The sequence below is a fragment of the Pinus tabuliformis genome, chromosome X, assembly GCF_031772625.1.
Source record: "Pinus tabuliformis cultivar Carrire ecotype Pingquan chromosome X, CPIR1, whole genome shotgun sequence".
In the NCBI taxonomy this organism is placed as follows: domain Eukaryota; kingdom Viridiplantae; phylum Streptophyta; class Pinopsida; order Pinales; family Pinaceae; genus Pinus; species Pinus tabuliformis.
The window spans coordinates 106,538,647-106,555,985 of record NC_142308.1 but is presented as its reverse complement, the minus strand read 5'-3'; the positions used below and the strand labels follow the sequence as shown (position 1 = coordinate 106,555,985).

Here is a 17,339-nt window from a genome sequence, read left to right as displayed (position 1 = left end):
AGCTATTCCTTATGCTTAATAGTATTGCATAGTATCAGAGGAGTTAACACATCAGAGGAGTATTGCAAAATATCAGAGCAAGAGAGGCATATCGGAAAAGATATCAGAAGCCATCAAGGTATGAAGGTATCAGAGAAGTTCATTGAAAGACATTGCAAAGCCAAAGGAAGACCTATTGGAGCAAGAGGAGCCATATCAGGAGTATCACATGTATTATATGCCCAAGAAGTCCCGCAAAGAGGAAGAAGTCATCAAAAGAGAAGGAACAAAGAGGAACACGCATCAGGAGGAGAAGCCAGCGGAAGAGCAGTTAACAGAGGAACCATATCATGAGATATCGGAGGAATATCAGAGAAGAGTTATTAGAGCCTCCCTATTGGTACAGTCTCTCCAATTAAATCCTCCATAAATAATGAAGTCTAAAGTATGAATATTATTAAAGGAAAAAGGACCTCTCTCATATTTTTTAACAAGCAACATTTCTTTGTATTTCGGCCTCTCTTCCTCCTGAATGTGTCCTGTGAGTATTAGAACACTCAAATAGACAGAGGAAGCCATGGATCAGGAAGCCGAAGTGTCAAGCGAGCATAGATGGTCGAGCGAGCACAGAGGAAGCTAAAGCGACCGGAGGAGGGAAGCCAGAAGGTCGAGCGAGCATTGAGGAAGCCGAAGCTCAGCGAGCAAAAGGGAAACCAAAGGTCAGTCATATCAAGATAAGAAAACAAAGAATTGTCTTTATGCAGTTGTTGTTAGCGAACTGTAAGAAAGAAGGAAGCCGACGGTCCAGCAAGATAGAAAGAGGCCGAAGGTCCAGCAGGACAAAAGGAAGATGAAGGTCCAGCCGGACAGGAGGCAGTCGAAGGACGAGCAACCCTGTTGATCGTGTTACCCTGTGAAAGACTCAGACCTGTGATGAATTAATCAGAGCTTAGTGCAGCTAATAGTAGACTCACTAAAGTTCTGTGGAGACATTATCAGAGATTATGATGGCTATTTGATATCTTCATGAGATAACTTTTGCAGACTCTGTGTGGACAGTATGAAGAGTTGTAAAGACTTCTTCATATGAAGACTGGTTGCCATTGATGCTGTAGCATGGAGACTACAGTGAAGCTGTAAATAGACAGAATTCAGTAAAGAAGAATTTTGGGAGCAGAGATTCAATATCAAACATGCCTTGACAAGACTGGGTTGGAGCCCTTAACGTTGGTGCCTCAAAACTGGAAGGATTGGTATCCTGGGAGTTGGTGCTCCTAAGTCCAAGGTTGGTGCTCTGGACGTTGGAGCCTCACAAAAGTCCAAGTTGGTGCTTGGCAACATATTGGAACCATATATATTGTATCTATTTTATTGCAAAGATTATATTAATAAAAGCATTTATTCTTGTTGTTCATCTTGTGTTCTGAATATAAATGTTTTGACTGGAAAAAATAACAATTGAAAAGAAATACTGATTCACCCCCCCTCTCAGTGTTTCCAACAATTGGTATCAGAGCCAGTACCTTCACTCAAAGCCTAACAGCTTCAAGGTTGATCTTTAGAACACAAATGGCGAAGCCAAGGAAGAAAGTCTCCAATCCTCCTAAAGATGTGTCTCCCTCTACCACTGAAATAGAAGAAAATCAATTTGAGAAGGCTCCATGGTTCAATGGAAACTTTGATGTGTGGGAAGCAAGAATGAGGAATTTCTTAAAGACTCAAGGCATTGAAATCTGGAAATCAGTAATTGTTGATAGCATGATCGATGGAGAATCCAAGGAGTACAATGCAAAAGCAGTGAAGGCAATCTTGAATGGGCTACCTGATTCTATAAAGAACAATTTAGGAAAATGTTTGTCGGCAAAGGGTATATGCGACAAACTTCATGACCTTCACTCAAAAGGAGCATTGACCATGACCATCAGTCAAGAAGATGATGGAAATCAAGAAGGAAATCCAGAACCCATCACAGAAGCTGAAAATGAGAATGATGATCTCAAGGCTAAAGATCTAGAAGATTAAGAGAATGAAAAAGATTTTGTAGAAGATCTCCTCGCTCAACTTATGGCTGCCATAGAAGAGATTATCAATTTGAAAAAGGAAAACGAGGAACTTAAAGAAGAAAGCACTAGCTGGTGACCAAGACCAAACAAGGAAGAAAATTGACCTTGTCAAGCTTCAAGTACAAGAAAGGGATGAAGAGCTTGCCAAGCTTAAGAAGGAATTTCATCAAAGCAAAAGAAAGTAGCATGAAGAATTCATATCCATGACAAATCAATTGGATAAAGCAAAGAAACGGGAAGATACCTTGTCAAGTCAACTTGAACAAAGGCACAGGAGCTTCAACAAACTTGAAGAAGAGATTGGTCAATACAACGTAGAGGTCTCCTCTCTCAAATCTCAACTACAAGGAGCAAGAAAGTTAGCACAAGGAGCTGAGAAGACAATGGAAGCATTGGCAATCATAGAAGAACAGGTTGATGAAGCATAAAAGGAGAGAAACACCATGATATGTCAACTAAAAGCAAAGGATGAAGAAATTTTCAAATTAAAATCTAACATCAAACTTCTCAACGCTGAAACATGTAAAGCTACAAGGATCAAGGAAGAAATGGAGAGCAATCTAGCAAAGGAAAATGAAGTCAGATATCATCTCCCTTAAAATAGAAGCAAATGAAGCTACTCATATCAAGGAAGAAACTGAGAAACAACTTGCTAAGAAAAATAATGATTGCGAAAGATTGGAAGAAGAGATTGTCTCCCTCAGGAAAAAGGTTGAAGGGATGGACAAAACCTTGAAGAGCTCTCAAGCCTTGGATGACATGCTCAGCCATCAAAGATGTCCATTTGATAAATCAGGTCTCGGGTATGCAGGTGAATCCTCAAACAAGAATGGTAATGTTTCAAGCAAAATGGATGTGAGGAAGCTAGAAAGAAATGTTGATGCTCCCAATTCCAGCAAAGGCAAGGAGAAGAGTCAAGACAACAATGGAAGAAATCCCGCTCCAAGAAGAAATGTAGATGATGTCAAAGATGCGAGAAGCAATGGTTATCATCAAAGGATCTCAAGACAGAAATACTTCAGAAGTACATCAAGGAAATCTCCATCTCCCAGGTACCAAAGTTTATTTCTTGGCTATTGTTATTCTTGTACAAACTTTGGACACATGGTAAAAGATTGTAGGGCATATCATAAAGATAGATATTATGGTCCCCAACAATCTTCGAGGAACAATTTTGCAAGAAGAAATCATGAATTCTTATTCATGAACAATATAGAATGCTTCAAGTGTCATAACATTGGTCATATGGCACGTGATTGTAACTTAACTTGGGCTCTTACACAAGCTAGAACCATGCAAAAGAAGAAATTTACACAAGTATGGAGAAGGAAGCAAATACAATCCGAAAGTCCCTTGAACTCTCCAACCAACAACACATGTTGTTGACCTGATCTTCGACAATCTGAGCATTTGATGGGAAGACTCTGCCAAAAGAGATGATGCATACAGTTAGGGGGAGCCTGTGATTCTTGATCATTATTGCAGAAGCTATTCGTGAGAGGGTCCTTATAAAATCCTTGTTGAGCTATATTAACTATCATTCTTTGATAAAGATCATTTCTCAGGAGTACTCCATTGAAGAACATGATCTTGTAACCATTCTTTGGACTGTTGTTGAAGCTGCTTTCCACTTGATCACTAAGCAGAAATTGGAGCAGCAGAGAAGGCCATCCAATGCTAGAGAAATAGGGAAAATAACTATGTTGTTGATATTATAGATGTTAAATGTTTCGACTCAGGGATTTGATGTGAGAACAGGTAGATTATGGACACAAATAGAGGCAACCTTCAAACAAACAGATACATCTAGGAATGAAGCATGAAGCAAGAGCAGTTGGCAGCATCTAACAAAACTGAAGCATTGCAAAAAGATGCCAATCAGTAAAAAGAATTTAAAAGACAGTCACAGATTGGATATCAAAATCTGCTCGTGGAGATAACTTGCAGAGATCTTTTTTTTCAAGAACACAAGGAAAATATGGCTCATCAAAAGACTATAGAAAGGAGAATGTTGTGCAGTCGAATATAGCTCAGTAACTTAAGGAGAAGCACAGAAATACAAAGGAACTCTGATCTAAAGAGAGATAGCAAGAAAGACAATTTCAGTGGCATTTTCTCTTGATTCGGACTATGAAGGCCTCTTAATTCTGACTGTGGAGACAACAGAATATGGATTGAAGCATAAAAACCTAGACACTTGGTGTGTGGCTATTTGACACTGTTTGAAAGCATTGAAGTGGAGCATCTTTAAGCATTGTTGAACCCATGATAAAGTAGTTCTGAGACATGAATAGGGGATAATGTGCTAATTGATGATAAAGCATCAATCCTTCTATCTTAAGAAAAGAAAAAAAAGAGCACTATTACAGGGGGAGTAACATACCCATGAAGATCTACTATTCATAAAGAACAGAAGCAGTTTGATAGGGGGAGTCCCAGAGCACTCCTTTGCCATTGATGTCAAAGGGGGAGAGAAGAAGAATATTGCCATCAATAATAAAGGGGGAGATTGTTGACCTAGATTATCATTGATGTCAATATGGCAATATTCTAGGATACTAAATGATGATATGAAGCCAAGGAGAAGCAGAGCAGATCCATGAAGAAACAGGAGCAAGAAGCTAAGGAGCAAGGCCATCAAGAAAGCAAAGTCATGAGTAAGAGTTTGTTAATGTAGGAGTTAACAAAGGAGGCATATCAAAGCTATCGCTTATGCTTAAGAGTATTGCAAAGTATCAGAGGAGTTAACACATCAGAGGAGTATTGCAGAATATCAGAGCAAGAGAGGCATATTGGAAAAGATATCAGAAGCCATCAAGGTATGAAGGTATCAGAGAAGTTCATTGAAAGACATTGCAAAGCCAAAGGAAGACCTACTAGAGCAAGAGGAACCATATCGGGAGTATCACATGTATTATATGCCCAAGAAGTCCCGCAAAGAGGAAGAAGTCATCAAAAGAGAAGGAACAAAGAGGAACACGCATCAGGAGGAGAAGCCAGTGGAAGAGCAGTTAAAAGAGGAACCATATCATGAGATATCGGAGGAATATCAAAGAAGGGCTATTGGAGCAGTGTATCGGAAGCCATAGGAGCGACAAGCTAAGAGCAGATAAAAGCAAATAAGAGCGGAGCAGTATATATATATTTTAGAAATCACATCGGCGGGTTCTAATAAGTACCATATTGAAACCCCCGACTGCAATATACAGTTGCGGACCTGATGGTCCTATTATATCGCGCCCTAATGGTATATCGCGTCCGCCATATCAAGAGTTATGTATCGCAGCGTTTAAAGCCTTGTCACATTAAAACTGCGATAGCGATATGTATGCGGACCCGACTACACCATTGCAATATGATTTAATATATTATCGCATCCGCCATATCGCAAGACTCTTGTAAAGCCTTGCCACATTGAAAGTGCCGATTGCGATAATACACGGACCCGAACAAGTTATAGCAAAGAGCAGAAGAGTATATAATATATAGATGCGATATATATGCGGACCCGCTGCACCATTATAAACTGCCCTATTGTTATATCGCATCCGCCTATCGGAACTCTCATAGCGCAAGTTATAAAGGGCTGTCACCCCCGAACCACCAATTGCGATATGTATGCGGACCCACTGCAACATTATAATACGACCTATTGAAATATCGCATCCATTGAATCGCAATGTTCAAAAGAATTGACACCGCCGGACTGTCGATTGCGATATATATTACGGACCTGAATGCACCATTTAACATGACTAAATGTAATATCGCATCCGCTGTATCGCTAGTCTCTAAGGGATGTCAAACCGCTGATTGCGATTGCGATTGTGACGTGGCATGTGGGACCTCCCTGTTGGTACAGTCTCTCCAATGAAATCCTCCATAAATAATGAAGTCTAATGTATGAATATTATTAAAGGAAAAAGGACCTCTCTGATATTTTTTAATAAGCAACATTTCTTTGTATTTCGGCCTCTCTTCCTCCTGAACGTGTCCTGTGAGTATTGGAACACTCGAATAGACAAAGGAAGCCATGGATCGGGAAGCTGAAGTGTCAAGCGAGCATAGATGGTCGAGTGAGCGCAGAGGAAGCTAAAGCGACCGGAGGAGGGAAGCCAGAAGGTCGAGCGAGCATTGAGGAAGCCGAAGCTCAAGCGAGCGAAAGGGAAGCCAAAGGTCAGGCGTATCAAGATAAGAAAACAGAGAATTGTCTTTATGCAGTTGTTGTTGGCGAACTAGAAGAAAGAAGGAAGCCGACGGTCCAGCAGGATAGAAAGAGGCTGAAGGTCCAGCAGGACAGAAGGAAGACGAAGGTCCAGCCGAACAGGAGGTAGTCGAAGGACGAGCAACCCTGTTGATCGTGTTACCCTGTGAAAGACTCAGACCTGTGATGAATTAATCAGAGCTTAGTGCAGCTAATAGTAGACTCACTAAAGTTGTGTGGAGACATTATCAGAGATTATGATGGCTATTTGATATCATCATGAGATAACTTTTGCAAACTTTGTGTGGACAGTATGAAGAGTTGTAAAGACTTCTTCATATGAAGATTGGTTGCCATTGATGTTGTAGCATGGAGACTACAGTGAAGCTATAAACAGACAGAATTCAGTAAAGAAGAGTTTTGGGAGCATAGAATCACTATCAAACATGCCTTGACAAGATTAGGTCGGAGCCCTTGAGGTTGGTGCCTCAGAACTGGAAGGATTGGTGTCCTGGGAGTTGGTGCTCCTAAGTCCAAGGTTGGTGCCTTGACAAAACAGAGTTGGTGCTCTGGAGGTTGGAGCCTCACAAAAGTCCAAGTTGGTGCTTGGCAACAGACTGGGACCATATATATTGTATCTATTTTATTGCAAAGATTATATTAATAAAAGCATTTATTCTTGTTGTTCATCTTGTGTTCTGAATATAAATGTTTTGACTGGAAAAAATAACAATTGAAAAGAAATACTGATTCACCCCCCTCTCAGTATTTCCAACAGTGAAGATCTCAGTGATGCAGTAGTGATGGCCTCATTGGTGCAGCTGTGATGATGATCTCAGCGGTGACAGAGAAAAAGGATTAGGGTCTTGGCCTTGGAGTGGCGTAGCAGGTCAAGGGTCATGGTCTTGGTATTCGTCAATTGGAATCTCTATAAGAAGAATTTTGTGCGGGTTTTCCTCTCCAAGAGGGAGAGGTTTTGGCTCTGGAAGAAATCCAATTATTTTGTGTACTTGTCTCTTTTGTTTTGATAGCAGTCTGATGAAGCAAACTCACACTAATAATAATATGAAGATCAAGCTAAGATAAAATTGCAAAAGAACTTCACAAATTGTTATCATGTTAAGAAGAATCACTTTAATTTATGAATGCCCTAGATTCTTCAACACCTCTTTGGAGTTGCATTGTCTCTCCTGCCGCTGCTCTGCCTCTCTGCTATGTATCCTCGGCCTTGGACTGAAGTCCCTTTGTCGAACTGCCCCTCTCACTGCAACTCAGATCACTTAGCTCGACTTTCTCAGCAAACCACGCCCCAAAAAAATCAAACTCTTTGATCTCTTGGTGTGTCTCCAACTGACCCTCAAGCCTCCTCTTATACTTTTCCTGTTGATGAATCAACGGTCGTGATCTAATCTCTAATCAACAGCTAAGATTAAAACAGGCTTGATCCTTGTCACTTAGAACCTTCTCGCCCATATTTTTATTAATACATATTAATATTTTTATTTTCCTAAGTTTAGACTTAGGAACCCATTAAAAATATTAATTATTTTAATAACTCCTCATCAGGGTGGAATTTCTCCAAACGATTTTTGGGTTCTGAAGCTCTCATGTCTTCTAGCTCCTCCGCAAAATTTCGGAGCTAGAGCACATTCGATGCTACCCGAAATCAACACTCCCTCTTAGCGAGGAATGTGCTCTAGCAATACTTCCCCATAGAAGCATTACACTGATCCACTAGATTGGTCCTTTGTGCTGCTGATGCTTGGCCTGATGCCCTTCATCCACTGCAATGCTACTTCCTGTACTGTTTCCCATGACTCTGCCACTGCCACTACTATAGCTCCCTCTCAAAATGTTGCATCATGTTGCCCATAGCACTGCCACTACTAACTGTTGCACTGCAACTCAATTACTGAGAAGTAACTGAAACCTCACCCAAACACTAACATGCTGGTCGGTCTGGATGCCTCGTGATGTTGAAGCTACCTCTGCTGCTACTGCATTGCTGCAAAATGCTCTGTGCCTCTCGCACTACTACAACATCCACTGCGTTGCCTCAGACTTTGGCACTCTAGCAATGCCATTGTTGCTCCATCACACCTCGCTCCAACCAACACCCGTCATTATGCTATTGTCGTTAAGGGCCCCCATAGCCGTATGTGATCCAAGAGTTTGGGCACCTCAAGGATCCTGCCCTTCTTGTAGTCCTCTCGACTACAACTCAATATCACCCCACCTCTTCTCTAGAGGTGCATGAGCACTCATGGCGCAATCATCATCCTTGCCTTCCTTGTCCGCTTTCGTTGGAGCAGACTTCGATTTAGAAGCTTCCCCCTTGCCCTTCTTCCGAGGACATTGAGTGGCATAATGTTCCAGTTCCCCATAGTTGAAGCATCTAACCTTGGTGATGTTCTTCTTCTTTCTCTTCTGTTGTGCTTGTTGTCCTGATGATGCGAGAGTTGCATCCTCCTCCACCTTCTTGACCCAGGATCCCTTGCCACTACCTCCTGTCTTAGTCATCCTCTTGAGCTCTTCTTGTTGAAGAGCTACCCACATCTCCTCCCAACTGGGGAGAGTCGCTCTGCCCAAGATACTTTGGACAAAAGTCTCCCAGTACTCGGTGACTGCATTTAGGTCAGTCCTGACCATGAACTCAGGATCTAGTGTAGACCCCAGAGAAGTCAACTGATCGCGAATCCCTTGTAACTCGAGAAGGAAGGGATCGATCTCCTCTCCTTTCTGCATCTGGTATTGTCTCAGTTGATTTTCCAATAGCATCTTCCGTTGTACGGAAGATCCCTGATACGAGGTGGCCAGCGCCTCCCACATCTCCCTTGTTGTGTTCTTAGCAATGTGTGGTACTATAAAATCTTTGACCCCGTCTAGAATCATGCACTTGGCCTGGGCCTGGGCCTCCTCATACTTCTTCAACGGATCAGCGTCGACCGGCTCAGCAACTACCTTCAAGGCATAGTCCTTGATCCGATGTTTGTCTAGGAATGCCAGGATCTTGGCCTTCCAGATGACAAAATTGGATGCTCCATCCAATTTGTCCTGATCCCTCAACCCATTCATTGCCATCTCTGCTCAAAATAGGACTGGTTCTCTTCTCCTTCTCTTGTTGTCAATCTAGCAAGACTTGGATCTAGATTTCTTTGGCGCAAGAAACCCTCTAAGGAACAATCTCCTCTAGACTCCCTCTGAGTCCTGATTTCCTTCCTGGAAATCCTCCTGCCAACTATCGAACCACTTCCTCTCCAATCCTCCTTTGCTTGCAACCCGGATCTAGATTTCTTTGGCTAGAAATCTGTCAAGGCAGTGATCCCCTCTACCTTGGCTCTGTCTCCACAAACACTGTTTTGCACCAACAGAAACAATGTCCCACCAGTTCCTCAAATCGAATTTGCTCTGCTCCTCCAGCCCCGGCAACTAGCTGATTCGAACCTTTCAGGCTCTGCGCTGGCCCAAAGAGCTAACACAGTCACTACGTGGGCTCCTCTCTGGCTCTGTGTCACCCTCTGCAGGCTCGAAATGCTGACACAAGCACTGCGTGAGCCTCTGCATCACTCCTCTGGCTCTGCGTCACTCCTGCAGCTGCTCCTCTGCCTCTGAAACAGCGTTGTCACTCGAGACCGCTGCTCCTCTGCCTCTGAAACAGCGCTGTCACTCGGGACAGCTGCTTCTTTGCAGCAAATTCTCTGGATTTCTCGGTTAGTGTCTTCAGTCTCCTATGATCTGCAATCCTCTGATACCATGTGAGAATTTCTGAATCTACACATCAGAAATCCTACTGCAATCACTGGTTTATCATCTCCTACTTGTTCTTTACATTTAACAAGTTATTTAATTACTTAAACAACGATGAAAACACTATTGCAGCCTACACATACATACAGATCATGAACTGAAATAAACTGAGACAATCACACAAGGGACACTGTTATTTTTGGACAATCATCCCCGGAAAAACCCAATTCGGGAAAATCGATGCAGCATATAGAGGGTTTGTATTATTAAGCAGATTTTTGAATACAACTAGGGTGCCAAATCCGTCTCACCCAATAGAAAATAAACCTGGCAGAAATACCTCTATCTAGAGATAGATATTTTGACAATTCCAGCAACTGGATGATCAAACCCCACAGATGACAATGTTGTTCCCAGTGTTGGGCAACGATGGTTGCTCCAAGCTCTGCGCTGAAACTGTTTCACCTGTTCTAGGAGCTGCGTCACCCTCCTAGTGAACCTCCCTTGCTCAGAAGTCAATATGTTGAACTGTTGCTCTCTCTTCCCCACAGAAAACCCCAACGCTGCCTCTAGGGGTCTGCGTCAGCCCCTCTAGCTTTTGTGTCTCCCTCTCTGGAGCTGCGTTGTCTCTCCTGCTGCTGCTTTGCCTCTTTGCTATGTATCCTCGGCCTTGGACTAAATTCCCTCTGCCAAACTGCCCCTCTCACTGCAATTCAAATCACTTAGCTCGACTTTCTCAGCAAACCACACCCCAGAAAAATCAAACTCTTTGATCTCTTGGTGTGTCTCCAACTGACCCTCAAGCCTCCTCTTATACTTTTCATGTTGATGAATCAACGGCCATGATCTAATCTCTAATCAACGGCTAAGATTAAAACAGGATTGATCCTCGTCACTTAGAACCTTCTCACCCATATTTTTATTAATACACATTAATATTTTTATTTTCCTAAGTTTAGACTTAGGAACCCATTAAAAATATTAATTATTTTAATAACTCCTCATCCGAGTGGAATTTCTCCAAACGATTTCTGGGTTCTAGAGATCTCATGTGTTCTAGCCCCTCCACAAAATTTCGGAGCTAGAGCACATCTGATGCTACCCAAAATCAACAATTTTGTCGTCTTTTTCACTTTGGACTAAATGCTTATTCCACCATAATTTTTTTTAAATTGGATTATGAAGTGGATAAAGTAAGAAAATTTATTTGTTGGATCATGTTAAATTGTAATTTGGAGTAGTAGTTGGTTTCATTTATCCTTTGCTCGATACAATTAGATGCACAGTGAAAATTTTATACCGATAATAGTCATTTGTAACCTAAACCCGTAATGTGTAACTTGATCCCAATCTATAACTTAGTGCGATTTTAGTTTGTAATGCAAATTCTTGCCCTTATTTTCAATGTGTAATTTGCTTGCCCCATAATCTCTTTCCCTGGGATTTTTCCTATGCCAGTTGGCCTCAAACCTTTGAACAAATTTTCACTCTTGAACCTGTTTTCCAAAGGTTTCTTCTCTATCGCAGTTGCCAATTGACCTCGAACCTGGTCGCTCAAGATTCTTTTGAGGTTCACTGGATTTCGAACCTCAAGGTTCAGGTCCGACGAACCCTGTGAAATAGGTTAGGGAAACGTTGACTGTTGTTGACCTTGACAAAAAAATTGTAGAATTCAAGTTTGACCATATTTGACTTTCTTGCTCATATTTGATTGGATCTTGGTTGGTTGATTTGGCTAGTCAAGGCTTTGACCTTTGACTCATTGTTGGTGTACTTGGATTATGAATCTCTCTACTGAACATTTGATGACAATATAATAGAAGAATTTGGAAAGGGCTTTCGCCCTTGTTGGGTTTTTCCCTAGTCTTTGACCAAATCTCTATGTCTCTATTGTTCTTGGTTGTCTTCTATTGTGCATATGGTTTTATGTTTTATCTACAATTGCTTACTGTTATTGAAAGATTGAAGATAATTGGATAAAGTGATTGCTATTGGAAGAAGAAATGTTATAAGTGATTGTTGAAGCATAGAACATTGAAAAATTAAAACGGATAAGAGAGGAAGAGGGGGAAGAGCTAGAAAGGAATAGGGCTAAGTGAGCTTGATCTACTATAGAAATTTGGATGAGCAATTGCGAAGTATTTAATGTGACAGATCAAAAAATTGTTAGCAAGTGCATAGTCAATTGCATTTCCCTGTCCCCACGCCCCAAGTGTACGTGGAGCAACTTTAATTTGGGAAACAACGAAGTCCATTTAGAATGAAACGACCAAGAACATGTCTCCAATAAGCTATAACTAGATTCAAACGAAGTTAAGCTTGAGTAGAAAAAGCTCATCTATGGACAAATTATAAACTAGCATTTGTTGAAAGGATATTTTATGATGTAAAGGATATTTATCAAATGGCTCACAATTCAACAATGTAAATTAAATATGCCATTTTGAAACTTGCACACCCTACAAAATATTACCATTTCCATACAATGTCAAAACTTTTAAAGGCAAATAAATAAACTCCATGTTTTGAAACTATAACCAAGATATTGTGTTTACCTTCTTCAGAAGCAAGTTGATTCCAAGCATATATCCTGAGAGTCCGAGTATCTGCCTGGTTAAATATCAAGGGCATATCTCAACATTAGTTTTTGCAGTAAAGCTTATAGCTACAAAGTAATAGATTATAGTAGAACAACATTTCTAACTCCATTGACAAAAAGATGCAAGAGCCAAAACAAAACCAATTGAAATTTATGAAGTATTCTAATCTAAGAAAGGAATCTTGTAATACAACCACTCTAAACCTATTAAATTTGGCAGACTCCAAAGACAACACAAAAAAAAAGTTTATGTTTGAGAACAAAAGATTAAGGAGCACATTGAAAGCCCCATGCAAATATAGACCCACTTCTATCAAAACCAAGAATCTATCTAGGAGCAAGCTAAGAGCATTAAGAGAACAATTGGACTTCAAATTTCAATCATAAAATGGACTAGAAAAGTTAAAGCCAAAAAATATTCAATACCAAGAAGCCAATGCAATAATTACCTACATTGAAATCTTTGTTTTCAAAGCCTATTATATCACGTTGCTTTTCTTACTTTCAAAATTTCAATATTATAGTTCATGATAAAGATAAAATTCTACATTTTATGTCAAGCTATTTAAATTAACCTTCCTAGCATGGAGCACTTAATTGTAACCATGTTTTTGTGGACCATCATTATATTGTAAAATAATGAATAAATAACCTTATATGGGAGTCACCTCCTTTTGTAGAGATTAATCCGATGTCATTTGCAATAACTTGGTTTTGATCCTTGGAGTGTATTGGGTCAGATTATGTAAAAATTGCAGATGTGTGGCTATAAAGGCAAATGTTGACCAATGTGAACTTAAAATAAATTATCCTGTCATGTAAATGGTGTAAATATGTCATGCATGAAATCATAATGCAATGCTCAAGGCCAAGGCACAACTATAATGGATGCGGTATTCAATGTTCACATAAGGCCATGACGCACTCACATGTATCAGTGATGCATTTGTAATCATGGCTAAATCATGCCCAAGGGCATCACCTAAACATTTATAATCATTTATTGCAATACCATGGCTAAGGCCATCATTAAACATTTATTATCAATTATTGTAACACCGATAGTGGTTAAGGTGGACCCCGTTGACCACTGAAGTGTATCCTATTACCCACTATTTTGTGGGTGATATCCCTAGGAGAAAAAAATTCTCCAAGATGGATCTTAACCGACAGCCAGCAGCCACCAACTAGCTCATTGTGCCACTTCTTCGCCACCTGAGCCATCCATGTGGTCCCTCACCCATCTGCCATGATCGTATGTTTGAAAGTGGGCCTCCCGAACCTAAAGGTATGCCTTGTCATTTGGTAATTGAGTATTGTAGTTTGCTTATCATGGACACTTATGGGAATGGATTAATGGGGGGATTCAACGGAAAGAATGGGCTAGGTCCGTGCTCTTGTTCCTTTGACCCCTTTTTCAATATTAACCTTGGATTCTAGTCCCGTGGGATCACTTTTACTGACCATTTGGCTTTAGGGATGGTACTTCATGGGAAACCCTAATTTTCTTTGCGTGGTCCCACTCCCTCATCCACATATATTGCCCCCTTTCCACTCATTATAACCCCATTCATCATTTCTCCCACTTGGGTCCACATTCTTCCACTGAGTCCACATAGGGTTAGTTTTCCCCTTCCCCTTGCCCACACCTTGGGTCAGGCCTGGAATGATGCCCCAAAAGTTGATGCCGCTGAAAAGAAAAGAAAAAGCATAATTGGCCACATTCAACATGAAAATGTACCACAAAATGCAAAAGATGGTCGGGACAAACACATTTAGCACGTGGGAAAAAGACAATACATGAGCTCTACCCATCATCATGGCCATCACTCTGGTTCCTACAAGCCCTAAATGAGCCTCCTTTATCATTTAGGAACCCATGATTGTCCCCACCTCTGGTGGGCAATGAACCGCCCTACCTTAAAAGTGGTACCCACTGCTATATCTCACACATCATGCTCTTACCCCTTGAGTCGCGAGCAGTTAATTAAAGAAAAATCATGAAAAGGCAGAAGGCATATAAAGAAGGGTGCAAAAATCAAGGCCAGAGCACCTCATGTACCACGATTGCTCCATCCTATACATTATATACCCAAGTGTGCACTTCTCTTTTATTAGCTACTCTTGTACCCCAGCGTGTGGCCCAGGGTTGCCCCTTTTCATTACCTACTCCATTCATCTCTTTACCACATGTTACCACCTTTAAAAGGATGTAACTTGGACATATTATCCCCTTTAGAAGTAGAAACCACCTAATGACATACTTGGTTAACCCCATTTGGAGCTTGGAAACATTAGCACATGCCAAAGCCCATTATGGAAGACCATGCCATTATGAAGTCCCCACTTGTTTTCCATGGTTTATAAGCTCTTTTACTCGATTTCCTTGATGATTTGTTGTACTGGAAGGCTAGGGGACACATTGGATCTTATGCAGGATTATAGGTGGTCTCCATCTTAGGTTTCGTCTCCCTATAAGGGATCCTAACCCTCCAGAGGGATACATTGGTATGTGTAGAGTGTGTGTTGAGAGCCATGGGCCTCCACAGCAGTAGACAACACTCCATAGATCCTTAGTTTAGTTCAAAGATTGCTCAAGATCCACCTATTAGACTAGGAAGATGCACCCGGTAGACCAATGCTTAATCCCTTGGGGAGAATGGAGTCTAGGACAAAAGGTGGAGAACCATTTTTCTTCACCTTTCCCCCTTCATTCTAGGTCTAGCCACACTGGGCCACCTAGGGCATCACTTTCCCGACAAAGTAGCAATAGAAAAATTTCGATCTCCTAGCCTCTACTGTGTTGGTGTGTACTCAAAGTCTCCTCCAAATTTGAAGAAACTCCAATTGTGGGATTTTGAGATATCCCAAGCCCTAGCTCTGAGATCAAACTTTGCCCTTGGTTCCCTAGGTCAGTACCTCATTGGATCGATTTGACACCTTTAAGTGATAACTCTTGTTTTGATCCTTTCTCCTTCCTTGTCTGGGTTAAGATCGTCATTGGTTGCTAAACTCCCTCCCCTTAACCTAGGTTGGGTCCACTTGGTCCCGTGTGGTCCCATACCTTTGAAAAGTTAATTCTTCAAGAACCACTTGGGAAACCAAGTTCAATAAGGATTTTAGGGATTGGGAAACTCCTTTACAAGGCATATTCCTTAAACCTACCCCTTAAATCTTCACCTCCTTCTCCTAGAAAGCTTTGTACCTTGCTTGAAGAGCAAGCAAGCTCCATTCTTAACCTCCTTCTAGGAAAAAGGGTCATTAGGGTCACTTCACATCCATTTGTTGATTCATCCTTCACAAGTGACTTTCTATATATCGGGTCTCCTCCCATCGGTGAAAGTTCGTAAAGAGTAGGGAGTCTTAGCTGAGGTGATAGTGGGCTAAGTCTCCATCGTTGCCCTTGGCCTAGCAGTTGTCCCTTTAAGAGCCCCTTTTAGGTCCCCTACTAGTTTGAGCAGTAACATATCCAAAGATTTTTGAAGACTCCATGCCAAGGATGTATCAGAGACTTCATGTATCATCAAAGATCATCATATCACTAGAGTTTTTCAACTCTACTTCTTCTTCTCATCTTCTTCTGTTGTACTCAGATTCCACAAGTCCTGCGGGGATGATGTAAAGTGATGTTAATATGATGAAATTGAGTCATGTAACAGGCCTAGGTAACTTGCAACCATGTCATCAAGTGAGTTTACTCTGGGAGGTTTTTTTCACTTGGTTAATTATTATATCTTTACGAGGACTTAATATTTAATTAAGTTTTTTCCTCCAAGCATACCCCCAAAGTTGGAGTACGACCTGAAGGCGAGGCCTAATGTCTAGAGTCATTGTATACTACCATACTAGATCACTCATAAAGTTTCGTGGAATTTGATTAAGTCTAGGGGCCATATTTTAAATTTTTTAGATTTCCCGCAGAACAAAAATTTAAATAAAAACTGAATGTAATATGTAATAAGTGATGTCTAGAGAAGTTGTATGGGGTATCTGTGCTCAAAATTACACCTATTACCCTCAACTTTCTACTATGACACACTTTGAGAGGTAAAAAATAAGTTCTAGACCCTCAAAACCCACTTTTCCTAAGTTTAGTGGAAAATTTGGCAATAAATTAAACTAGAAATAAATTAAATGGAGAAAACTAAATAGCTCCATGTGACAAAATGACTTGAAAATTATATCAAGTCAAAGAAATGAGTTAAAAAACAAGTGGAGGATGATTTGGCACCTTGCATCATAAATACATGGCCCACTCAAGGAAATCAAATTTTTGCCATTAAATGAGGAAGTTGCTTACTTGGAAATTCAAATTTGTCAAGCTAATGCACATTTGGGAGGATTTGGGAGAATTTTTGGGAGATATTTTTGTGGGAATTTGTCCCCACATTGGTTCCCACCCATCTACATCTGTCATTCCATCAAGAAACACGAGTTTGCTCAAGGAGATTTATGTTGGGCACTTTGGAAGTATCAACTCGAGGTGGCATCTCTTGGATTGGTTGTTGGAAGTTAACTCTCTCCCATTGCACACTTGGATTTGCTTGTACGTACACTTGGGGAATTCGATTTTGCTTGAGTATATCTTGGTGCCACCTATGGAATTCGATTTCTTGGAGTCCTCACACTTGGAGTTTGATTTCATTCCTTGGTATCTTCTCCATGGTCATTTGTTTCTTTGTTTCTACATTAGGATTTGCTTCCATTTCTCTATATAATAGAGATTTGTGCTCTCATTTTGTAATGA

General features: G+C 40.8%; 1 protein-coding gene across 1 annotated transcript in view; it reads right to left on the bottom strand.

Moving 5' to 3' along the window:
* LOC149138627 (Haloacid dehalogenase-like hydrolase (HAD) superfamily protein) overlaps positions 1-17,339 on the bottom strand; it is a 232,583-nt gene that overhangs the window by 109,342 nt on the left and 105,902 nt on the right. The window contains exon 5 of the mRNA XM_089447098.1: positions 12,549-12,603. Coding sequence (XP_089303224.1) covers positions 12,549-12,603 — 55 coding nt within the window. The remainder of the gene's footprint in view (positions 1-12,548; positions 12,604-17,339) is intronic.